The sequence below is a fragment of the Myotis yumanensis genome, unplaced genomic scaffold (assembly GCF_028538775.1).
Source record: "Myotis yumanensis isolate MYYU_CA2020_CCGP unplaced genomic scaffold, mMyoYum1.0.hap1 SCAF_2, whole genome shotgun sequence".
In the NCBI taxonomy this organism is placed as follows: Eukaryota; Metazoa; Chordata; class Mammalia; order Chiroptera; family Vespertilionidae; genus Myotis; species Myotis yumanensis.
The window spans coordinates 17355681-17380592 of record NW_027223753.1 but is presented as its reverse complement, the minus strand read 5'-3'; the positions used below and the strand labels follow the sequence as shown (position 1 = coordinate 17380592).

Sequence of the window (24912 nt, the reverse complement as noted above, 5' to 3'; positions counted from 1 at the left end):
GCCTGAGCCAGACCCTGCCTGGGCACTGGGGGCATTGACAAGAGCCAGGCCCAGTCCTTGCCCTTGAGGAAAAGATATTGTACACCCCACATTCTAAGAACCAGTTGTCACCCTAAGAGGGTGCTGAGTGTTCTGGGGATGGGGTGGCAGCCGAGGAAGGAGGGGGCAAGGTTTGGTGACCAGATCTGCATGGTGCCTATGACAGCAGCCAGAGGTCAACTGGCGGTGAGAATTTGGGTCAGGCCTGTCCACGGCTGGTCCTCAGTTTTCCCGGCTGCAAGAGGTATTGGCGGAGGGTGGTGGTGGGGGGTGCTTCAGGGACAGAGGGGAGCCCCTCTTAACCTCAAACGCAGCGATTCTAAAAGAGCAGGTGCTTCTGGAGGGAGGAACCTGCCCCTTTGGAGGGAGCCGTTGGGAAGGCTGCGCTGGAAGTTGGGGTCTGCGGAGAGGAGCTGGGGTGCGGGGACGGGGCTGGGCCGACCCTCGGTGTCCAGGGGAGGCGGGAAGTGGGGGCGGGCGGGCCTGGGATTTGAGGGCCCCTCCCCGCGGCGGGCAGCTGGCTTGGTGCTGGGGCGGGACTGTGAGCTCTCCCCCGCCACCGCCGTCTCGCCGCTGCGGCTGCAATAAGAGAAGTCCAAGGCGGCTTCCTCCTCTCTGCCCTGAGGGGGCGGCGGTCAGAGGCCACAGCCTCTCCGTCACCCCCCACCCCTTAGACACTCAGGCTGCCGGGAGCCCCGCGCACTCACCTGGGGTCCGTCGGAAGCGGCCTCCGCTGGAACCAGGTAGGCGGCGGTCAGGTGGGGCTGGAGGGCTGCGTGCCCCGCCCCCGCCCTCGGGTGGCCCAGGAGGAAGGCGGGGGAGAGGGGAGGGGGAGAGGGAGGGGTGAGCCTGAATTTAGGGAGGGCAGCCGAGGGAACTGAGAGCCAGGAGTGGAGGGCCAGGGGCCGCACCCCGAAAAGGACCTCAGGAGGAAAACCAGAGTAAGACTGATGGAATGGGGAGGGGCCGAGGGGATCTGGGGAAGCAGCGCCCCTAAAAGCTCTGGTGGGAGAACGGAAGGAACCTGTGGAGGGAGACTGACAGGCTTTGGGAACAGGGCTGCAGGGGGCGAGGGACCGGCGGACCCCCGACAGGGGCGGGGAGAAACCGAGGGGACCTGGACGTGAGAGTTTGGGGAGAAGCTGCGGGGCCTGAGCGAGGGGACCCGGCGGGTCTGGGAGGAGCAGGTGGGGGAGTCTGCGGGAAGGTGGTGGGACAGCCACCTCTGGAGGACGCGGAATGTGGGGTGCAATCGGAGGGCCATTAAGCCCCCCCCATCTGGCCTTGGCAGAAGTGGGGCGAAGCCCGCAGCCAAGAGGGAGCGGAGGCGCTCGCGAACCGGCCCTGGGACCCTCCGCCCCCCACCGGTGGGCGGGCCTCGGAATGTCGGGGGACTCCTTCTGGGCGCTGGAGGTGCGGGCCCGCTTCCTGGGGAAGTCCCCGCCCTCGGCAGGGATGGGCCTCTCTGGGTGCCCCCTCCCTGCCCGGAGCGGCGGTCTCGGTCCACGTTCTGCTCGGGATCCGGGAATTGCTGGCCGCCCCGACGGAAATCCTGCCTTTGACCGCGATCGCTGGGAGGGGCTGTCTCCATGGCAACGAGAGGGTGGAGACGCTCAGCCCCGCGCTTGGCTGCTGTAGCGCGGTGCCCTCGCAGCCCACTCTGCTCCCCGCTTCGCTCCCATTTTTTTCTTTCATTGATTTGAAAGGGAGAAAAAGAAGGAGACGGAGACAGAGGAGGGTAGGGGGTGTGGGGGTAGAGTGGGGAGAGAGAGAGAGGCAATATCTATCGGTTGCCTCCGGTACCCGCCCGGGGGACTTAAACCGCAACCCGGTATGTGCCCTGTCCGGAATCGAACCCGCCGCCTTTTGATATACGGGAGGAGTTCCAACCAAATGAGCCACAGCAACCAGGGCTTTGCCCCTGTTTTGGGTCCTCGTCCGGGAGGACCTGGGAGGACCTGGGAGGGCTGCGGACAGAGGAGTGCGATGACGGTGATCAGTGTTTAGGGATCCCGGGGTGGGTGGTCTGCAGTTTCTGGGACGTGACCAGACTGAGCCCTTGATTGCTGTGTGACTTCACGCTGGTTATGAGGCTTCTCTGGGCCTCATTTTCCTCCTGTGACTGATGCGGGACATCACTTCTGGCCCTCCCAGCCCCCACCTCCCTCCCATCCCCAGTCAGGAGCATCCGGTGCAGAAAGCAGTGTTTGCTAAGTATCCTGGAGGGGTTCAGAGTGATTTATCACTGCCCGGGAGCCTCCCTTCACCTTCTCAAAAGCATGTAGGGGCACCCGAAAGCCTGACAGGGCCTCCAGGGACCAGCACACAGCTGACATCTAACAAATACATGAATGTTTGAGATCTGGCCTCCTTCCATCTGTGGTTGTGCTGGGAGAGCGAGGCTCTGTTCCCACCTCACAGACGAGAGGACGGCGGTTGGGGGGTCAGTGACTGACAGGGCCAGCACGAGGGACCCAGAGTCCAGGGAGTCTTGTCCCTGATGTGGTGGTGGAAACAGCCAGAGCTGAGGCCTGAGTTCCCCCCTCTCTCGACCAAATCCCGATTTCTATCCCTATTTTCTAGGCAAAGAAACTGCGGCTCGGGAAGGTGAACTGACTTGCCCCTCTGGAATGTGTGCAGGGGGGAGTGGAGGCGGGGGGGGGGGGGGGAAGAAGGCTTGGCTCCATGGGCTTTGTGGCTGGCTCCTGATCCGGGAGGGGGGCATGGGGGGGCGTGAAGGTGGGCATGAGGTGTGAGAGTGTGTGTAAGGTCTGGGCTTTGAGTGAATGAGCATCAGCATGTAAACATCTGTGTGGGTATTCGGGTGTCTCTTCAGCCACCTGGGGCTGATGTGGAAAAGGAAGTGGCCAGACCTTGAGAGGCTGGGTCGGGGGGCTCCAGAGCCAGGGAAGGGGGGGCCAGGGCCTTTCCTGCCTGGCCACACTGTGGAACGTAGACTCATTCCTTCCGCTTCCTCCGAGCCACCCAAGAAACTGGAGTCCCTAAAGACCACTGCTTTAGAGGCTAATGGGTGTGTTTTCAGCAACAGATGAAAAACCACTTTTACCCACAAGAAGTGGAAAAACTTCAGCTGACACCCTCAGGACCATATGGAGGGTAAAGCGAGTGTAGCAAAGATAGGTTCCCCACCCCCTCCCCTGCCCCATCCTTCCCCCGCTGTGCTCCCCACACCAGGGTAGTAGCCTCAGATTGCGGTATGTCTTCTCCGCCCCTGGCTGTTCACGGGTGGAGAATGTAAGGGCCTCAAAAAAAGCCGGTGTGAGATGGTTGGAGGTTCAAGGAGAGGTGAAGGCCTCAGTGAAGGAGATCAGGGCTCAGTAAGGGCACTGGAGCAGGAGGGGTGGAGGGTATTAGCGAGGGATGAAAGTCAGGGGGGGGGGGGGTCAGGTCTAGGTGACTGGTGACAAATGGGGTGCCGTGGGGCTGAGAGCCCAGAGCCCTGAGCCCTGAGGAGAAGCCGGAACTCTTGCAGGATGGTGGTTTCCTGCTGCTGCCCAAAGGCCCAGTTCCCTTTTGGTGAAATCCCCCAGGCAGCTGTGCCAGCTCAGGCCTCCCCCTCCCCCTGGGAATCTCTCTTTCTCCTCAGCCCTGCTACTCCTCCTCCCTCAACCTTGGAGGTGCTTGCAGGGGCTTGACCTCACTTGATGTTCTGAAGCAACCTCATGAGGTAGCGATTTCTATTCCTATTTTCTAGGCAAAGAAACTGCAGCTCAGGAAGGTGAACTGACTGACTTGCCCAGTGTCTCAAGCTAGCTGTCGTGCCGGGTAGAATTTGCCCCTAAACTTGTCTTCAGATCCTACAGATACTTGGTAGGGGTTGGGGCGGGGCGGGGGGGGGGGGGGGGGGGGGAGGGATACAGGACATCCTGGCTCTATATCACAGCCCTGACCTGGCTTTTGGGAAGCGTGGCCCTCAGGAAAGGATGTGTAGGCCCCGGCTCCTATGTCCAGGAGTAAGGGCGGGAGGGAGGCAGGCTCCGGGCTGGGTGGCCAGCTGCCATATGCTATGGCAGGGGGTGGTATGTTCAGTTGGCCAGGGGCTGGGAAGGCATGATGACGTTCTCCTGCTCAGTCTTTGGAGAACACAGCCACGGTGCCAGGAACAGAACTCTGGACCTGAATTTATAGCCCTGGCTTTGAATCCCCTGTCTGGCTGTTTGACCTCGAGCAAGTCACTTCCCCCTACACACAAGGTGGGGTGGGGGGAGGTGGCCTGAGGAATGGTCCCTGGGGGCACTCAGCTTGGAAGCTTGTGGTTCTCAGCCTCCCTTAGCCACTGCACACTGGGCAGCAGGCACATTTCTTCAGCCTCCCAACAACCGCACAGACGGTCCAGGTGAGAACACTGAGGTTCCGAGGGCTCATGTCACTCATTCAAGGTTCCGCAGTTGGGTAGGGCCACACAGAGGAAATGCTGAAGGTCAGACCTCAGCTCTGACATCCACAACCTGATTTTGGCCCAGATGAGCCTCTGGTAACTCACTCCTGTCAACCAGATGTTCAAGAGGCATATTTACGAACAGAATCAAGTCCCTATCTGCAAAACAGGGGTGATAATAAAAGCCACATCCTGGGGTCACTAAGTGAGGTCATGCGTGGGAATTGCTTGGATCAACACCAGGCACGGAATAGTTGTTCAGTAAAATCGCATTTTTTAAACGGATAGTCGTGGCCTCCCAGACTTCTAGGGAGCCGGATTGCTTTCCAAAGATCCCTTTCCCTTTTCTGTCTCTGCCTCCCTACTTTTCATTTCTGTCTCTGTTTCTCTTTGTTTCTTCTGGCATGAAGTGCTGGAGCCGGCTAGTGCTGGCTCTGGGGAGCTGAATCTGCCAATCTCTCTCCAGCCCAGCGTTCAGGAAGTCACTTCAGTAACCTGCAATCAGCCATGGTGGGAATATTGACACTGTGGAAATCAGCAAAGGCTACAAATCAGGGCCTCTTGTTTTTCCTTTAAGAGTCGGTAGACCAGCACATCACGCTGGGATTCTCTTTGTCTCTCTGTGTCTCTCAATCTCTGTCTTTTCTTTTTTTGTTTCTCCCCATGTCTTTCTTCTGAGACAGCCACATGAGTGTGGTCACGTGCAGCGTGGCCCTCTCACTGCCTGGGGCCACGCAGACGCCTCGCCCTGCGCCCCACACCCTCACCCCACATCCTCCGACCCCCCTCAACACACTGGTGCCCAGAGGGTCAGGCTTAGCCCCGGGCCCTGGTCCCCTTCAGGTCTAGAGTGCAAAGCCCTGAGAGCTGACCCTGCTGCCTGTTGCCTGTAGTGTCGGATCCGCCACGGCTCTTCCTCAGCCCACAGAGCCCTCGGCCTCCTTCTCAGTGGCTGACAGTGGCTGATCCCTACCCCATTCCAGACATGCAGGATTTGGGGCTCCCCTTGGCTGATTTAAAATCATTGTGGTAACTATGTGGCAACATGGTAACTATGTGGGGACCCCAGAGGCTGTATACGTTTGTGTCTTTTATATATTTTTGGAAGGAAGGGGGAAGGGTAGAAAAGAGAAAGGACGGGGGAGGGTGGGAGGGAGAGGGGGGAGAGAGAGACAGAGAGAAACATCGATGTGAGAGAGCCACATCAATTAGTTGCCTCTCACATGGTTGGGGTGGAGAACCTGCAACCCAGGTACATGCCCTTGACCGGGAATCGAACCCATGCCCCATTGGTGCGTGGTCCGATGCTCTAACCACTGAGTCCCGCTGGCCAGGACTATGTTTGTCTCTTTCACACAAGGGAGTTCTGTGTGGGCCTGCCATCTGGAAGGGCTGTGTGTTCCTATGGGGCTCCATGCATCTGTGAACGCTTGTAGGAATGGCTGTAATTTTCCAGGTCTGTGACCAGGCAATAGAAAAAAGTGACTCTGATTCTGGAGCCAAATGCCAGGATAAATCAACTGTGTGACCTTGGGGGGCAAGTTTCTAAACGCCTGTGCCTCAGTTGCCTTATCAATAATAATACTTACCTCATAAGGTGGTTGTAGGAATAAAATGAGGTCATATTTGTGAGCTGTTTAATGCAGTGGCTGGCACATAGTGCTATACATTCTATACATGCAATTCTTGTGGACAGGCTGTGTGTGTGTGTGTGTGTGTGTGTGTGTGTGTGAGTCTGCACAGAGGAGCTCAGAGTCTCTGCATGAGGTGCCGGGTATAGCTGAGGGAATGCGTGTGTGTCAGGAGAGGTGTGTGACTCTGAGCATCGGCCCTGTGTGCTGTCTGAGACACATGTGTCTTCCGGTGAGAAGACCTCCATCTCATCCTGTAACCCTTGTTTTCATCTTACCCCCCGTCTGTCCCCTCGGCGCCTCAAATCCCTGGATACCATTCCCAGCTCCATTCTCTCCCTGGCCCTAACCAGCCCTGCAACATCCTGGAGCCTTTCAGACACCATGGTTTTGCCCCGGGGGAAGGGTCCTGAGGTGAAGACCTCTGCAATGGCTTAGTGAACAGGGGCTATTTTAGGTTTCTCACCACAGCCTGCCTCACAGTTCACCACATGGGTGTCAGCCCCCATCCCCCCTTCCACAGGAGAACAGTTACAGTGAAGGGTGAGAGGGGTGGTAGCGCTAGGGTGGGGACCAGGGCACTGATGTGACAGAGTCATTGGCTGGGCAGCTGGACCTGGTGGATCCAGGAAGGCTTCCTGGAAGAGGTGAGTGATGCTTGGTAGGAGGGGCAGGACCCATAAGGGGAACTGGATTTGGGGGTTAAGAAAAGCCAAGCAGGGGCCCTCGGGCCCCTCTGGGGAAACCACCCCGCAACTCTCCATTCCTCTCACAGCTTAGGAAACGGAGTGTTCTCCCCCCAGCAGTTCCTCTCTGAGTGTTGCAATGCCAGGGTTTCTGGTGGGGTGTGGGGAGCCCTTGCTCAATCACTGGCTAGCCTGTTGCTCAGGGGACACAGTTACCCGGAGAGGTAGCACATTGGTGGGCTCCCCAAGGGATCCTGGTGGCCTTGGCTTCTGACGGGGTATTTCCTTGCTATGGGGATAGGAGCTGGCTCTGGAGATGGGTGTCCACCTTTGCTCGGCCACCATTTGTGGCCGGTAGCTGTGGGCTGCTGGGGTTTACCCAGCCCAGGCTGTGAGCAGAGGCAGCTTTCAAAGGAGGGTGACTGCTTTTAGGAGACAGTGACTGGCAGCCAGAGAATGAGCTGAGCGTGACTTGATAGAAATCCAATTAGAGGAATGGGTCCAACACTAAAATATGAGTGTCGGAGTGTCTGAGTCTGTTTGCTTGAGAGGCAGCCTGTGTGTGTGTGTGTGTGTGTGTGTGAGTGTGTGTGTGCATGCGCGCACGCATGCTACCATGCATCAGAGTTTGGGCTTGTGTAAGCTTGAGTTGGTGTGTTGCAGGTGCATGCTGTGAGTGTGTGTGTGTTGCTGGTGTGTGTGTGTGTTACTGTATGAGGTGGTATGTTGGTGCATCAGGTGGATATGAGGGTGAGAGAGTCAGTGTGGGCGGTGCGTCCTGTGTGAGGGTGACTGTGTAAGTGCGTTGGGGCAGTGGAAGGAAAATGAAGGCAGAGGTCATGCGGGGGCAGAGCCCAGGCCTTCTGGCTTCCTGAAGAGGCAGGAGCTAGCAGCTGGCTTGCAGGAACATTGGCAGAACCTTCATCTTCCATGTCCTTCTGTCTCCCCTCAGGTCTCTGGCCCCTCCCAAGGACCATGCTGCAGCCCCACTGACTGAGGAGTAGGGGCCTGAGGGGTGAGTGAGGAGGGAGGGGCCTGATGGCTCCCCATACTCAGGAACCTTTCCCCAAGACCCATCGACTTTGAGGGCGACTTTGAGGGCTGGGAACTCGGGCAGGGTGGCCTTCCTGGCCCCACAACTCCTCACAGACCCCTCCTCCTACAAGGGCCCTGTTGCTAGGTAACAGATGGGGGAGCCAGAATGAGGCAGCTTGAGAAGCCAGAGGCTGGACCTGAGACAGGAAATGGCCTTGATCCCCTCTGCAGGGAATCTCCAGGTGCAGGCACACAGCCCTCACACACTCACTCACAAGCACATATCCATGCATAACATGCACATACACAGAGACACACAGACATTCACACATACTTCCACAGAGCCGCACACACATACACTCCCACACATGACTATGCACATGGTAACGACACAGAGGCATCTACTCACACAGACCTGCATGCACAGAAACACACACACACAGGCACACACACAAGAAACACGTACATATGTACACACTCACAAGACACGAGCACACACAGAGCCATACAGACACAGATAGGTACATGCACTTACATACACAGACATTCACAAAAGGCTGCATACACACATGGATGCAAACCTACAAACTCACAAATTCTTAGAGACACACAAAAGACACACACACAAGCGCTCTTAAGGAGTCACAGAAATACAAAATACTGAAGCAATAGGAGGCAAAAATATATAAATAAGCACAGCAACATTGGGAAGCAGAAAAGCAGCCCCGCTGAGAATACACATTCTCTCTGCAAACACACTAAGGCAGCTGGTAGTTAGAGCCAGTGGTAGCCCTGCCCACCTCCATCCCTCACGAGGGGGGAGCCCTTACTCCAGACCTGAGAGGGAAAGCTGCGTGCTTGTGACAGAGTCACCCGCTAGGCAGCTGGAGCTGGGGGTGTGTTATGTGTGTGTGCAGGTGCGCACATGCATGCATGCATATGTGCGTGTATGTGTGTGTACGTGAGCACATGCATGCATGCATATGTGCGTGTGTGTGTACGTGAGCACATGCATGCGTGCATATGTGCGTGTGTGTGTACGTGAGCACATGCATGCATGCATATGTGCGTGTGTGTGTACGTGAGCACATGCATGCGTGCATATGTGCGTGTGTGTGTACGTGAGCACATGCATGCGCACATATGTGCGTGTGTGTGTACGTGAGCACATGCATGCGTGCATATGTGCGTGTGTGTGTACGTGAGCACATGCATGCATGCATATGTGCGTGTGTGTACGTGAGCACATGCATGCGTGCATATGTGCGTGTGTGTGTACGTGAGCACATGCATGCATGCATATGTGCGTGTGTGTACGTGAGCACATGCATGCATGCATATGTGCGTGTGTGTGTACGTGAGCACATGCATGCATGCATATGTGCGTGTGTGTGTACGTGAGCACATGCATGCGTGCATATGTGCGTGTGTGTGTACGTGAGCACATGCATGCGTGCATATGTGCGTGTGTGTGTACGTGAGCACATGCATGCGTGCATATGTGCGTGTGTGTGTACGTGAGCACATGCATGCGTGCATATGTGCGTGTGTGTGTACGTGAGCACATGCATGCGTGCATGTGTGTGTGTGTACGTGAGCACATGCATGCATGCATATGTGTGTGTGTGTACGTGAGCACATGCATGCATGCATATGTGCGTGTGTGTGTACGTGAGCACATGCATGCGCGCATATGTGCGTGTGTGTGTACGTGAGCACATGCATGCATGCATATGTGCGTGTGTGTGTACGTGAGCACATGCATGCATGCATATGTGCGTGTGTGTGTGCAGATGCGCACATGCATGCATGCATATGTGCGTGTGTGTGTACGCGAGCACATGCATGCATGCATATGTGCGTGTGTGTGTACGTGAGCACATGCATGCGCGCATATGTGCGTGTGTGTGTACGTGAGCACATGCATGCGCGCATATGTGCATAGGGTGGCCTATCTGCCCCCATTTTTTAGCAGGGCACCTGGAATGGGCTGTGTGTTTTGCAAGAAGGTGGAGCCAGGGCCCAAGGAGGCTGTTGGCCTGGAAGCGGACTTCAGGAGCTACGGGGCTGCAGACCGCTACGGGCCTGACCCTACTCAGGCCCGGCCTATGTCTTCCATGGCCCATATTCCCAACTACAACAACTTCTCCCCTCAGCCCACCAGCCCCGCCTTCCTTGATGGGGGCACCATCAGGGCCATCTCAGGTGAGTTCAGTAGCTGGAGGCAGGCACGGCCTAGACCCTGGAGAAGGGACGGTGTGGACTTGTCCTCGGGGGCCTCCAGTATGGCACGAGAAACACAGCCCTGCCTTCAGCGTGCGCTCTGAGGAAATACGTACAGCTCTACCCTCAGGAACCCCAGTCTGAGGGGGAAACAGAGCTCTGTCCCAGTCTGAGAGAGGGACCCTTAAGACCCTGCAAAAGGGAAATCTTCTTGGTGGGGAAGAGGAGGAATTGGTGATCTGGCGACTTCCCAGGTTGGGAGGGATGGGCTTGAAGGTGTGTGTCCTGAATCCAAGATGCGAAGCCTGAATTGGAAATCCATGGGACCCCAGAGGCCTTTGGGAAGCAGGGCACAGCAGTGGGGAGGCACAACGCCTGGCTGGGGATCAGGACTCTAGGGAGGCAGCCCCTTGGGGCCCCCCATCCTGTGCCCTACCCTACTGAGGAGCCCTGACTCTACAGGGCCTGGGGTGACCCTGTTCGTTGCTCTGTATGACTATGAGGCCCGGACGGAAGATGACCTCACCTTCACCAAGGGCGAGAAGTTCCACATCCTGAACAACACGTAAGTGACCAGGCCACTCAGCTCAGGGCATGGCCTGGATTGGCGGCAGGACTCAAAGAGGAATTCTACCTGGTCCCTGTCCTCAGAAATCTCCAGCCTCGTTGGAGACACAGACACATAGCAATAACAACCCAGGGTGATTGCTACTATGTGAGGGGAGCATGAGGAACTATGGGCACAGAAAGAATACCAAACATGGTCTCCAGGGTGGTGGTGGTCAGGGCAGGCCTCCTGGAGGAGGTGATTTCTAAGCTGAGACTAGAGAAATGAATAGACCTTGAAGGGAGAGGTGAGAAAAGAAGAAGAAAGAGAGAGAATGAGAATAAATGATAACTTCTGGAAACTACCAAGTGGTTTGGTCTAGGTGGATCATAAAGAATGAGGTGCGAACAGAGAGCAGAGGCTGGAGGGGTGGGTGGGAGCATATCTGCAGGGCTTCAAATGCCATGTTGAGGAGTCTGGGTTTTGTCCAGAAGGAAATACGTGGCCACTGGGGGTGGGGTTCAGTGGGGAGTGACCTAGTTAGCTGTCCCATTGCCTACCCAAACCCCAGCCCAGCACTGGAGCCAGAGGAGAAAGTCAGAAGGCCCAGATTTTCCCAAACACATTTCTCCTGCAGGAAACAGCCTCCTGGGACAGTTGTAGTGGCTGGGGTCAGAACAGACAAAAGCCCTGGGGTGGGGGGAGTCCAAGGTAAGGGGTTGGCAGGTTCAGTCTCCACCTGGGCCTTTGTGTGGCCCTGCCTGGCCCCAGGTTGCTGCTTGACACCCCCTGTTTTATGCCTGCAGTGAAGGTGACTGGTGGGAGGCCCGGTCCCTCAGCTCTGGACAAACTGGCTACATCCCCAGCAACTATGTGGCCCCTGTGGACTCCATCCAGGCTGAAGAGTGAGTAGTGGTTGAGAGGAGATCAGCCCTATGAACAGTATTCTGAAGGTCAAACTCAAGGTCACCTCTTGGGCAAGCCACAGCTCCACACTATCTCCTTATCTATAATTCTATAAGGTCATTGTGAGAATAAAAGAAGATAATAATTATGATAATAATAGATGATACTTATCTAGCATGTACTATGTTCTGGGCACTATTCAAAGTGCTTTCTGTGTATTAATGGAGCTAGGAATTAATATTATTCTGTTTTACAAAGGAGGAAACTAAGGCACAGAGAAGTTAAATATCCTGCCCAAGACCTAGCCAGTTTGGCTCAGTGGAAAGAGCATCGGCCTGCGGACCAAAGGGTCCCGGGTTTGATTCTGGTCAAGGGCACATACCTCAGTTGTGGGCTCCTCCCCAGCCCAGGCCCGGTCAGGGCACGTGCAGGAGGCAACCAATCGATGTGTTTCTCTCACATGGATATTTCTCTCTGTCTTTCCCTCTCTCTTCCACTCTCCCTAAAAATCAATGGAAAAACATCCTCAGGTGAGGATTAACAACAACAAAAATATCCTGCCCAAGTTCACATAGCGAGTAAGTAGGTGGAGCTGGTGTTTGAACCCAGATCATCTGGCTGCATTTGCTGAGCATTATACATATTGTCTCTCAGTGATAACAACAGTGCATGGGCTTTAAAAAATTGCAAACTGCTAAACAAATGTAAGAGAGTATTACTTAGAATTAATTCTAATAAGGAGGCAGGGAATTATTCACAGAATACCTTTATATACTTGAGATCCTACTGTAGGTACATTACCTACCTTGATTACTTCTCACACTATTGATATTATTATTGTCCCCATTTTACAGGTGAGGAAACTGAGGCTCATACTTAAAAAAAATCTACACACACATATGAAAAGGAAAGATTAGAGAGACTGCAAAGTGAGAGTTAGCAAGACTTGGTGACTGATTTGCCACTGGGACATGGAGAGTGGGCGGAGTCAAGGGTGGCCCAGTTTTCTTGAGAAGTTGGGTGGGTGATGGTGCCATTTGCTAAAGTGGGAATGTAGGAGTGGGTCGGTTTCTAGGGTGGACTTGTTGGGTGGGAATACCCAGCTGGAGGAGACCACCAGCAAGTAGATTCGGTTGTACTTTGCATGAGAGATGTCCAGCCCATGCCAAGCCAAGACCCAAATTGGTCCAGCGGAAGGGGCATCTTCTAATTGGCACTAGGCTCTTCGTTTGTTTGCTGTGGCTCTTGCCTCTGGCACCCCTGGGGCTGGGGTGGAAATTTGGGACTCTTCAGAGTGGAGATGATAATTAAAGCTGTGTAGGAGGCTGAAGGAAGAGGGAGGAATGTGAGAGAGATTGGCCCTAGGACCCAACTTTGAAGAAAGCTGCTCTTGAAGGAGAAGGAGCCGCTGGAAAACCAGGCCAGGCCATGTCAGAACAGCCAAGAGCGTGGAGGAGAGGTTTCAGGAAACAAGAGAAATGAGTATCAGAGGCTTCCACTGGATTTGGCAATGGGGGTGACCTTTGTGAGACATGTCTGTGTGAAGTGGGGTGAAGGCCAGACTGCAGAGCCTGGGGAGGAGTAGGAGGTGAGGAAGTGCAGACCCAAGTGTGAAGTGCTTTTTCAAGAGAAGAGAAGTTGAGAAGTATAACAGAATGTTTATGGCAAGATAGGGCTTAGCCCTGCCCACGTGGCTCGGTGGTTGAGCATCAATCTATGAACCAGGAGGTCACGGTTTGATTCCTGGTCAGGACATGTGCCCGGATTGTGGGCTCGATCCCCCGTGGAGACACGTGGGAGGTAGCCGATCGATGATTCTCTCTCATCACTGATGTTTCTCTCTCTCTCTTGTCCTTTCTGAGATCAGTAATAATAACAACAAAAAAGATAGGGCTCAGAACACTCCTTTGGGGAAGGAAGAAATGTAGGCATATGTAGAGGTTGGTGGGATGGAGGCTGCTGATGGGGGCTGGTTGGTGGGAGAGACGTGTTTCTGAGCAGAGGGGTGTGGACAGGGTCCAGAGCTCAAGTGGAGTGAGGACTTTGTCTGTGAAGGTAGTAGGAGGCATGGAGAAGAGGAGGTGCGTGGGCTTCATGCTTGTGTCCACATCTTGGGGGCAGTGTCCCGAAGCCCTGAGAGGCAGAGGCACTCAGTGCGGTGTCGCTGTTAAGAATAGTGTGGTGGCCGAAACCGGTTTGGCTCAGTGGATAGAGCGTCGGCCTGCGGACTGAAAGGTCCCAGGTTCGATTCGGGTCAAGGGCATGTACCTGGGTTGCGGGCCCATCCCCAGTGGGAGATGTGCAGGAGGCAGCTGATCGATGTTTCTCTCTCATCGATGTTTCTAACTCTCTATCTCTCTCCCTTCCTCTCTGTGAAAAAATCAATAAAATATATTAAAAAAAAAAAAAAAAAAAAAAGAATAGTGTGGTGGTTAAAAGTGCAGGCCCTAGAGCAGACAGCTCGGGTTCCTATTCTGACAACACAGCTTAAGAGCCTGTGGCAAGTTGCTTAACCACAAGGTATCTCAATTTCCTCATCTGTCTAATGGGAATTAATAATAGTACTTACCTCACAACCTTGTTATAAGAATTAAATGAATACATGTATGTATTAAAGCAGAGCCTGACACAAAATAAGTGCTGTTGTTATTACATTAATTATTAAGGAAGTAGCTAATGTCATGGGTATGGGTGGGGGCAGGGGTCTAAAATAACTTGGAAATGTGTCTTCTCTACACAGCCCTTCAACAGTTCTTTCCTTCCCCTTCCTGCCTACCCTCCCGGACATTTCATTTGCCAATGCCTTCCCCTGATCCCCAAAATGTGCCTAGTACCCAGGTGTGGGATGACAATTTTAGAGTTCACAGAGACTGCCACCTTCCTTGATTTGAAAACGATGCTCCTTTTAATTGAGCCCAAGATGGTCATGGGCCAATTTTGTGATCAAATGACATCTTATTCTTCTATGGGACCTGTGGTCATTTCATCTCCCCAGTGTACTTCCACAGTTGGTTTGAGGCTACAATTCAGTCCCCGAAGAACATCCAAGAGAGAGCAGGAATGCTCGAGCTCTGAAGTTGAAGTTGAGACTTAGAACAATATTCAAATTTAAGAGAGTGGGGGAAAAGCAGCAGTCAGAAGCAGGCAGGAGCAGGCAGAAAGAGGGGAAGAGAAGCAGGAAAGAGTGTTGTTCTGGAAGCCAAAGGAGGAAAGGGATTCCCGGTGCGTGTGCGGAGAGGGATCTGAGAGATTCCCTGGGTCGTGTGGGAAGAACTAGGGTGGGCTGCAAAAGATTTCCAATACAGCTCATTGCAGGCCTTGCAGGGGGTCACTGCTCCTCTCCCAGCCGCAAGCTCCTCATCTGTAAAATGAACTTCTGGAGGAGCAGTAATGAGAAGGACTAATGGACTGGTGGCACCCTGATGAGGTCATTGGTGACTGGGGTTCTAGCAATTTTAATTCAAGAGGAACCCAGAGCGTGGAGAGGAGAAGCCTCGCCATTATTGGGCACCCAGTGTGTGCCAAGCATTCAAATCCCCCTTTTCTGTGAACCTCAGACCCCGGCTTGAAGCAGGTGTATGAGCCCCCTTTCGGGGATGAGGACACTGAATCTTGGCTTGTGAGGTGACTTTTCCCAGGGGGCTGACTTGGGAGTTGAACTGGGTGTGTAGCTGACGCTTGCTGGCCCTTCCCTGCAGGTGGTACTTTGGAAAGATGGGAAGGAAGGATTCCGAGAGGCAGCTGCTCTCCCCTGGCAACCCCCGGGGAGCCTTTCTCATTCGGGAGAGTGAGACAACCAAAGGTGGGGACTGTGCCAAGGCGGGCCCTGGACCTGGACAGCCTAGCTGTCAGGGTGGGGCTAGGAGCCTTGGTGGGGCTAAAAGCAATGGGTTGGGGTAGGAGGGCGGGTGGGGGTAAGAGTGGTGGGGTGGGGCTTGGGTCAGGGCCAAGACTGGGACTGGGTTCGAGGGATGTGACCTTCCAACTCCAGAGTCCCCAGTCTTTTGGGCCTCTTCCTGCTTCCAGACTGGGGCAGGCCAGGTGATCCTTCCCAACAGGTGCCTACTCTCTGTCCATCCGGGACTGGGACCAGGCCAGAGGCGATCATGTGAAGCATTACAAGATCCGAAAGCTGGACACGGGTGGCTACTACATCACCGCGAGGGCCCAGTTTGACTCGGTGCAGGAGCTGGTGCAGCACTACATGGGTGAGGCGGGCCCCTGGGGCTGTCCCGTGCTGCAGATCCCCGCCCCAGCACACTGCGCCAAGGCCCAGAGGAGGGTCTCCAAAGCGGGAGTGGCAGGCCAGGACCAGAACCCAGTCTAGGCTCTCGCCCGGGATACTGCTCTGTGGATTCCAGAGGAAACAGGCGTGGGCCGTTCATACCAGAGCAAGGGCGCCCCCCCTAATGTCTGAGCCGGGTAGGAGGCAGAATAGCACTGACCTGGAGGATGGGCTGCAGGGTTAAGGGGAAGGGGGACTCATGCCCAGGTTTCTGCTTTGGTTGATGAGGGAAAGGATGAGGGCCATGGAAGAGTGAGGGTCCCATGTCCACATCTTTGAGTGGAATCGTCAACTCCATTTCCACCTGTCAGAATCCCACCTTCCTCTTGGAGCCCAGCTGGAGGCCACCTTCCATGGGAAGTCCCCAGTCCTTACAGGGGTCACCTCGCCCTCTTGATGCACCTCCTTCTCTGGGCACCAACATGTTCACCCCCTCAGTGGGCCGCGCTGCCTTCTGCCCTGGCCTGTGACCTCACCCGTGGCTTAGGCCCTTATAGCTGATCTTGGAGACTGAGATGGGATGAGGAATGTGGGCCGGTCCAGCCCGACTGTGACCTCCAACACCCCGCTCCCCAGAGGTGAACGACGGACTGTGCTACCTGCTCACGGCGGCCTGCACCACCATGAGGCCGCAAACGCTGGGCCTGGCCAAGGACGCCTGGGAGATCAGCCGCAGCTCCATCACGCTCGAGCGCCGGCTGGGCACTGGCTGCTTCGGGGACGTGTGGCTGGGTATGGAGGCCCCCAAGGCCGGCTGGGCACTGGCTGCTTCGGGGACATGTGGCTGGGTATGGAGGCCCCCGGGGCCCGCTGGGCACTGGCTGCTTCGGGGACGTGTGGCTGGGTATGGAGGCCCCCGGGGCCGCCCCAGGGCTCGGGCTGGCGGGGAGCCCGTCCTGATGAGCCCCGGGCGCCCGGCAGGCACGTGGAACGGCAGCACGAAGGTGGCGGTGAAGACGCTGAAGCCGGGCACCATGTCCCCGAAGGCCTTCCTGGAGGAGGCGCAGGTCATGAAGTTGCTGCGACACGACAAGCTGGTGCAGCTGTACGCCGTGGTGTCGGAGGAGCCCATCTACATCGTGACGGAGTTCATGTGCCATGGTGAGCGGCGGGGTCAGGGCGCGAGGCCTGGGCGCAGGGTTTGGGGTGAAGTTAAGGTGAGTGTCTCTGGGGCAGGGACTTGGGCAGCGATCTGTGCTGGGAGGATGTACCCTGCGGATGATCGGAGAGAGATGCTGAGAAGGGAAACCACGTGACTGCCGGGAGTGGGGGCGGGGCCAAGTTAGACCAGGTGGGGGTCTGGGACTGGGGGCGGGGCCTCTGGCGTGAGGTGTGGTCAGCTGGTGGGTGGGCTTGGGGCAAGTGAAGGTGGCATCGTGACGAGATAGGGTCTGGGACGGAGTCTGAGTGTGGCATGTCCAGGGATGACGTAGGAAGAGAAGAAAGATGTGGGCAGAGTCAAGATATCTGTGGAGGGGGATCCGGGTGAGAATTGTGAAGGGTTGAGGTACCTGGCGGGATCTTGAATGGGGGGCCGATCTAAATGAGTGGGCTGGGAGCCGGGGCTGGGGCTATAGGAGGGGTTCTGGATAGGGGAGGGACCGAGGGAGACGGGGCTGGCCTGGAGCTGGCGGTAGGGTCTTCCTGCTGATTGTCCGGGTTCCTCTCCCCAGGGAGCTTGCTGGAGTTCCTCAAGGACCGAGAGGGCCAGGATTTGATGCTGCCCCAGTTGGTGGACATGGCAGCCCAGGTAAACTGGGACCGTAGCCGTCATTTCTCAGATCCCCCTCCTATTAACCTTCCACAAATCCTTGTGTCCTGAAAGCCCGGTGCCCTTACCCCTGACCGTGCAGCCCCACCCACTGCATCAGCTGTGCGAACTGAGGCCGGGCCCTGGCTGCCTCTGAGCCAGTGCCTTGCAAAGTTGGTTTTTCAAATGACCCGTCACATAGCCATGGTGTTCCCATCTCTCCATACCTTGGCCCGCAGGTAGCCGAGGGCATGGCCTACATGGAGCGCATGAACTACATCCACCGGGACCTGCGGGCAGCCAACATTCTCGTGGGGGAGCGGCTGGTGTGCAAGATCGCTGACTTTGGGCTGGCCCGTCTCATCGAGGATGATGAGTACAACCCCCAGCAAGGTGCCCGGCCTCAACCCGCCTCAGGGCCTCACTTGCTCGGGAACCCTCCCCCCTTCCCATCGCAATGTAGTGTAAGAGGCACCTCTGGGCTCAGATCCAAGCTCCTCCGCTTACCAGCCATGTGGCCTTGGGCAAAGTGCCTACTATGTGTTAGGTACTGCTAGAATTCTCAAGTGAAAGACAGTAGGCATCATAGCATGAACTCGTAGCCAGAGTGCCTGGGTTGGGATCCTAACCACCCATACACTGTGTGGTCTGCCTCCTTTTCCCTATCTGTGCAATATGGATAACAGTGTGTGTCTCAAGGGGTTTTGTGAGGCTTAAATGAGTTAATGCATGTAGATCACTTAAGGCAGTACCTGGCATGCAGGAAAGGCTATATTGCCGGTCGTCGAATAATGTCCATTTGTTCACATCGTTTCTTATAACACTGATGAGAAAAAAAATAATTCCCAGGCTTAGGCCACTGTCTGTGTGGTTTGCACATTCTCCCCATGTCTTCGTGGGTTTTCTCCTGGCCCTCTGGTTCCCTCTCTCACTCCAAAGCTGTGCATGTGAGGTGAGTGGGCATGTCTACATCGTCTCTGCTTGAGTGAGCATGCATGTGAGTGCAGCCTGCAATGGAAGGGCGTCCTCTTCAGGGTGGGGTCCCAACTTGTACCCTGAGCTGCCTTCTGCACGCCCCTTACTGGGGATCGAGCCACAACCTGGACATGTGCCCTTGACCAGAATCTACCCTGAGCTGCCTTCTGCACGCCCCTTACTGGGGATCGAGCCGCAACCTGGGCATGTGCCCTTGACCAGAATCTACCCTGAGCTGCCTTCTGCACGCCCCTTACTGGGGATCGAGCCCACAACCTGGGCATGTGCCCTTGACCAGAATCAAACCCAGGACCCTTCAGTCCGCAGTCCGACACTCTATCTGCTGAGCCAAACCGGCCAGGGCAAGACACCATTCTTTTAATCCAGCTGTTCCCAGGGATCCCGCTCACTAGCTTTCCCTTCTCCTCCAATCTCTCCAGGGGCCAAGTTTCCCATCAAGTGGACAGCCCCAGAGGCGGCCCTTTATGGCAGATTCACCATCAAGTCAGATGTGTGGTCCTTTGGAATCCTCCTCACTGAACTCATCAGCAAGGGCCGAGTTCCTTACCCAGGTTTGCTGGGGACGGGGAGGTGGGAGAGTGGTCATGGGGAAGGGTTGCCTCCTTGCTGCTTCTTTGGGAGAGGCTGGGCCCCCTGACTGACGGAGCCCCATCCTCTAGGCATGAATAACCGGGAAGTGTTGGATCAGGTGGAGCATGGCTACCACATGACGTGCCCCCCAGGCTGCCCGGCATCCCTGTACGAGGTCATGTTGCAGACCTGGCGTCTGGATCCGGAGGAGAGGCCTACCTTCGAGTATCTGCAGTCCTTCCTGGAGGACTACTTCACCTCCACAGAACCCCAGTACCAGCCTGGGGATCAGACATAGCTGGTTTGGGCATCTGCCACCTCTCTGGGGGTGCCCACCAGCCCTTTTCAATCCCCAGGGCTCTGGTCCCAAAGCCCCCAGGCTTAGAGCCCTATAGAGTCCTAGCCTGTCAGAGCAAACTGTTTGCTCTGACGCCATCAAGGGCAACCCACTCATTTTAAAGATAGACAAATAGAGGCTCAGAGATGATCCCTTACCCAGTGTGGCCCAGGCAATATTTCTCCCTCCAATTTAGGACCCTATATGCTTCTAGTCTCCCTACTTCCCCCCGCCCGCCCCCCCCCCCCCCCCCCGCCAAAAGAAATACTCAGACCTTGTCTAGTTATTTATAAAACTATATCCTTTCCCTCGCCTCCTACCCCTGCATTCCTACCCTGCCATCCCACCCTGATCCAGGACCCCAGAATTCAACTCCAGTCATCTCTTGTGTCTGTAAGTTACAGAGAGGGAAAAACTTACCCGGATCCCTTTCCTGTGGAGTGTACCCTGTAGTCCAGGACTGGGGTCCAAGGCCCAGATTGAGGGAGAGGATTGCTGAGGGCTTACCGCCACCCCCCCCCCCCCAGTCATGTGTGTATGTGTATTGATTTTGTAAATAAGAAAAATGACAATGTGAATCCATGAGCTATGAAGATCCCTTCCTTTGGGAGGGAGGGTGGTCAGTGGGAGGTGAGTGGGGCTGCTTTGGCTGCTGGGAAGAGGGAGGACCCTGAGAGCTAATAAGCACAGGGTACACCAAGGTGTGTCTTAGGACACCCAAAAGTCCTATGCTCGTCCCCATTGAGTTTAGAACAAGTCCAGAGATGGCTATAGAAGACAGGCAGTTGGAGATCAAAATGTCACCTTCATTACTACTGTGGTTTTAGTTTGTGTGCCGTGGGCTTGCTAATTCTTTACTTGATCCTACAGATTTACTGTTCTTCACAGGCATAGCAGCAGGCCTCCCTCAAAAGGGGCAGTGGGGGAGGTTCACAGTGGACCCTCTGCAGCTCCCCAAAAGAAGACAGAGGGAGGGGAGAGTGGAGGCCTGAGTTAGTCCAGCTCACTGGGTCTCACCTGGACAGCTCTGTGCTCTAGGGGGTTTTGGAGAGGTTTGGAGGCAGTTTTGTTTGTGATGATGATTAGGGCCTCCCGTCAGGGAGTGGGCAGGGATGGAAGGTGTTCAACAACCGGCCGTGCGCATGTGCAGTGAGGAATTGTCCCACCCCCAGGTCCCCCTTCGAGGCACTCTGACAGCTGATGTGCAGCTACATGGAAACAAGGGGAACCAGAAGTAAGGATTTCCACCTCCGCCATCAGGAAATTGTTGACCCCCTGACTTACTAAGAGGGTGGACAGGGCTAGAGGCTGGGAGCTAGGAATCACTGCTGTAACTGGCAAACAACTACAGAGCATTAAATTTGCGAAGGCCCTTTGCTAGGCGGGATCCCAGGAACACAAACGTGAACAAGACCAGTCCTTGTCCTGGAGGAGCTTACAGTCAGGCTGGAGAGAAATAATAATAACTCATCTATTAAGCATCTGCTGAGTGCCAGCTGTGTTTACATCCATTTCTTCTAGTCCTGAGTCTGGTTCTATGATGAGGAAACGGAGGTCAGGGGTCACACAGCTATCTGCGACAGAGCTGGGATTGGAACCCTGCTCTTACATTAAGGCCCATGATCTTTCTACCAGACCTCACTGCCTCTGGACTTTGGGAAAGAATCATATCGGCCCCAGGTGGGTGTTTGGAAGAACCTTCTCCCTCTAGATCAGTGATGGCGAACCTATGACACGCGTGTAAGAGGTGACACGCGAACTCATTTTTTTGGTTGATTTTTCTTTGTTAAATGGCATTTAAATATATAAAATAAATATCAAAAATATAAGTCTTTGTTTTACTATGGTTGCAAATATCAAAAAATTTCTATATGTGACACAGCACCAGAGTTAAGTTAGGGTTTTTCAAAATGCTGACACGCCGAGCTCAAAAGGTTCACCATCAGTGCTCTAGATTTTGGTAGAAAGATTTCCTGGAAACCCAAGTTGAGTGATCTGAAGAAAGGGAGACAATGTGGCCAATGCAGGTTGAGAGTTCCCTGGGTTCAGCCCTGTGCTAGGGGATGCTGAAGGGGAGCAATAATAGGGAGAGGGGCCAAGGGGCTGCTTAGAGAGGTGATCACAGAAGTGGGAGCCGTGGCTCTGCACACTCAGACTTTCAGGTGCCAAGGCTCCCTGAGGCTTTTTCAGCCAACCAAACTCACAAGAGCCTGATGTATAAACCAGAGTCCCAGTGTTTCCATCTGCCTTGGAGTAAGCAGATAAGAGCACGGCTCTAGAGCTGTACTACCTGGTGTGAATCTTGCCTCCACCACTCGCTAGCTGTGTGATTTTGTGGAAGTTATTAACCTCTCCAAGCCTCGATTTCCTCATCTGTGAAATGGCGATAAAATGCTCAATACATGCTAGCTCTCTTTGTTATACCTTTTACTAATTATTTACTGCTAGAGACCTGGTACATGAAATTCATGCACTTGGAGGGGGCGGGGGGGGGTGTTCCCTCAGCCCAGCCTGTGCCCTCTTGCATCCAGGAGCCCTCGGGAGATGTGCACATCATAGCTAGTGGTTGAGCGGCCTTAGCATATCATTAGCATATTACACTTTGATTGATTGAATGAACTACCGGACATTTAGCATATTAGGCTTTTATTATATAGGATATGCCAGGTATCCTGCTAAGTGCATGCTGCCATTTAATCCTCACAGAACCCTATGAGGAGAAGGCTGTTGTATCTTCATTTTATTAATAGGGAAACTGAGGCACAGTGAAGTAAGTAGGTTACAGGACATAACTGGCAGAGCAGGGGCTTGAACCAGATCCTCTGACTTCAGAATCAGTGCTCTTAGCCTCTATAGCAGTGGTTCTCAACCTTCCTAATGCCGCGACCCCTTAATACAGTTCCTCATGTTGTGGTGACCCCCAACCATAAAATTATTTTTGTTGCTACTTCATAACTGTAATTTTGCTACTGTTATGAATCGTCATGTAAATATCTGATATGCAGGATGTATTTTCATTGTTACAAATTGAACATAATTAAAGCATAGTGATTAATCACAAAAACAATATGTAATTATATATGTGTTTTCCGATGGTCTTAGGCGACCCCTGTGAAAGGGTCGTTCGACCCCCAAAAGGGCCGCGACCCACAGGTTGAGAACCGCCGCTCTATAGTGTTTTTTCCTGGGATCAAAATATTTTTGTCTGACTGATGGAACTCTCTGCCTGGTACCTGGATGCCCATTGAGTTTAAATGAAGGCCCAGCGGGGCAATGAACCACGTGGAGTTCACCAGGCCCTCGCTGCTCAGCAGAGACCAGAGCCTCCTGAGCCTGGAATCCGTGTATCTATTGGTTCCCTGTCCCTCCCTCTGGTGCAGCTGAATAAATTCTCCCTTGCACCCCCTTTTCTGTGCATCCTTCTGTTCCCTTCAGATAGAGCACAATGCAATTGATTAGGCCTCTGTTTTCTCAATTTCAATCACATCCTCGCCCTGCCTCCCTGAGATTACAGGCGGGTGGGTCACCTTGATTGCAGTTTCCGCTGTTCACAAAACCCTTCAGTCGTTTACAAAACCATCTCTCGCCTCATTCACTCCCCCACCTGGCTCTTCTCCTCCTGAAGCGTGGATTTTACTGGCTTAAGACTCAGAGGGCAATTTTATCTCCAAGTTCATGGTGGGGGAGAAGGGCACATAATTGACTAATGCTGGGTGTTTCACATGCATCATCTAATACGATCCTCCCGAGGCCGAGCAGAAGTGTGATTATTCCTGTTTTATAAAAGAGGAAACAAAGACTCTGAGAGGCTACGACACCTGCCCAAGGTCAGACAGCTGGATGGTAGGGGCAGGATTTGAACCCTGCACCCCACTGTGTCACATTCCTTTATCTGATGGAGCAGCATGGGAAAGTACAGTACTAACCCAGAGTCAGGCCAGGGAGGGCACGGTGCAGATAGGGGTCTGGGGTAGCCCCAGATATGCTGAGGATTGTATTTGTAAAAGAACCGAGTCATTTATTAATTTTGCACCCACTTACTGATATCTCCTGTAGGCTGGTCCTGCCCAGGCGGCAGAACAGCAAACAGTTACCACACTTAGGAGCAAGGTCAGTCTGGAGGCCAAGGCAGACTCTTGGGAGGATGCAAAGAAAAGGGCCTGATGAAGCAGCCAGAGGGTGAGATCATCTCCCACGGAGGGAACAGCACATGCAAAGGCCCAGAGATATGGCAGAACAAGGCAAGTCAGGCAAGTGCAACTAATTACGAATGGGAGGCGGAGGGTGCAGATGAAGCACGGAAGAAGGTCGGAAGGTCACAGGCAAGAGGTGGTAGGGTTGAGCTCTGGCCAGGTGAGTCAGTTGGTTGGAGCATCCTCCCATACATCAAAAGGTTGAAGGTTCAAGATTCCTGGTCAGGGCACATGCCTAGGTTGTGGGTTTAATCCCCAGCTGGGGCGCATGCAGGAGGCAACCAATGGGTTTTTCTCTCTCACATCTGTTTTTTTTTCTCTCCCTTCCTCTCTGTAAAAGTCAACAAAAACATATCCTCAAGTGAGGTTTTTATTTTTTTTTAAGCAGGAGAGTTGGAAAGCCAAGGGATATGGCCCCTGAGTTGTGGAGAAAAGTCAGAGAGAAATCTATGGGGCCTCGGACCTACTGGGGAATGAGTCTATCTTAGATCCCACTGTTCTAGTACTGAGTTGGGTGGACCCCCTATCTACTTCAGTTCTCTCCCAGGTACAGTGTCAAAGCCTCCCTTTCACCCATGACACACACACACACACACACACACACACACACACACACACATACACACACACACACACACACACACACACACACACGATGGTCTTGCAGAGGTGTCCATAGGCCCTCTAGTGGTCACTCTGAGTACTATATTTAAAACTGCAGAAACTTTCCTCTGGGATAGGACTAGGTCCCTTCAGAACCTTCCCACCCCATCGGATGGGAGATACAGCCAGTGCCTGCTCTCAGAGCTCACAGTAACGGTGATGAGGGCGAAGGGGACAGACACAGGCAGAAAATGTGGGAGAACAGGGAAGGGTACTAACTCAGTTGGTCATGGGGAAGTCTGGAAGGCTTCTCGATGGAGATGTTGCTCACCAGAGACTTGCAAAAGGAGAAAAAGTTTCCTTGATAAAGAAACAAAAGCCCAGCTGGCATGGTTCAGTGGTTGAGCATTGACCAGTGAACCAGGAAGTCACGGTTCGGTTCGATGCCCAGTCAGGGGTCGGGGTCAGGGCATATGCCCAGGTTGCAGGCTTGATCCCCAGTATGGGGCATGCAGGAGGCAACCGATCAATGATTCTCTCTCATCATTGACGTTTCTATCTCTCTCTCCCACTCCCTTCCTCTCTGTAATCAATAAAAATATATTTTAAAAAAAGAAACAAAAGAAGGGCATTTCAGACTTCACTGGGACCATACAGGATGTTACAATTAGGTAGGTGTGACTGGGGTGAAAATTTTGAGGGGGGGTAGTGG

At 54.2% G+C, this 24912-nt stretch overlaps 1 protein-coding gene across 6 annotated transcripts; it reads left to right on the top strand.

The window, feature by feature from the left end:
• Positions 1 to 633: 633 nt before the first annotated feature.
• Positions 634 to 22732, top strand: FGR (FGR proto-oncogene, Src family tyrosine kinase). Of its 6 annotated transcripts, none has more exons than XM_070404486.1 (13): positions 634 to 782; positions 7708 to 7770; positions 9766 to 9995; positions 10476 to 10578; positions 11367 to 11465; positions 15165 to 15268; positions 15525 to 15674; positions 16328 to 16483; positions 16673 to 16852; positions 17425 to 17501; positions 17741 to 17894; positions 18917 to 19048; positions 19157 to 22732. In XM_070404486.1, the coding sequence occupies exons 3-13, from the start codon at positions 9776 to 9778 to the stop codon at positions 19363 to 19365; spliced, it is 1584 nt and encodes a 527-aa protein (XP_070260587.1). In that variant the 5' UTR covers positions 634 to 782; positions 7708 to 7770; positions 9766 to 9775; the 3' UTR covers positions 19366 to 22732. The 6 variants fall into 6 exon arrangements, with proteins under 6 accessions (XP_070260587.1, XP_070260584.1, XP_070260588.1 ...); XM_070404483.1 differs by having other exon boundaries at positions 9763 to 9995; XM_070404487.1 differs by lacking the exon at positions 634 to 782 and adding an exon at positions 916 to 980.
• Positions 22733 to 24912: the final 2180 nt, after the last annotated feature.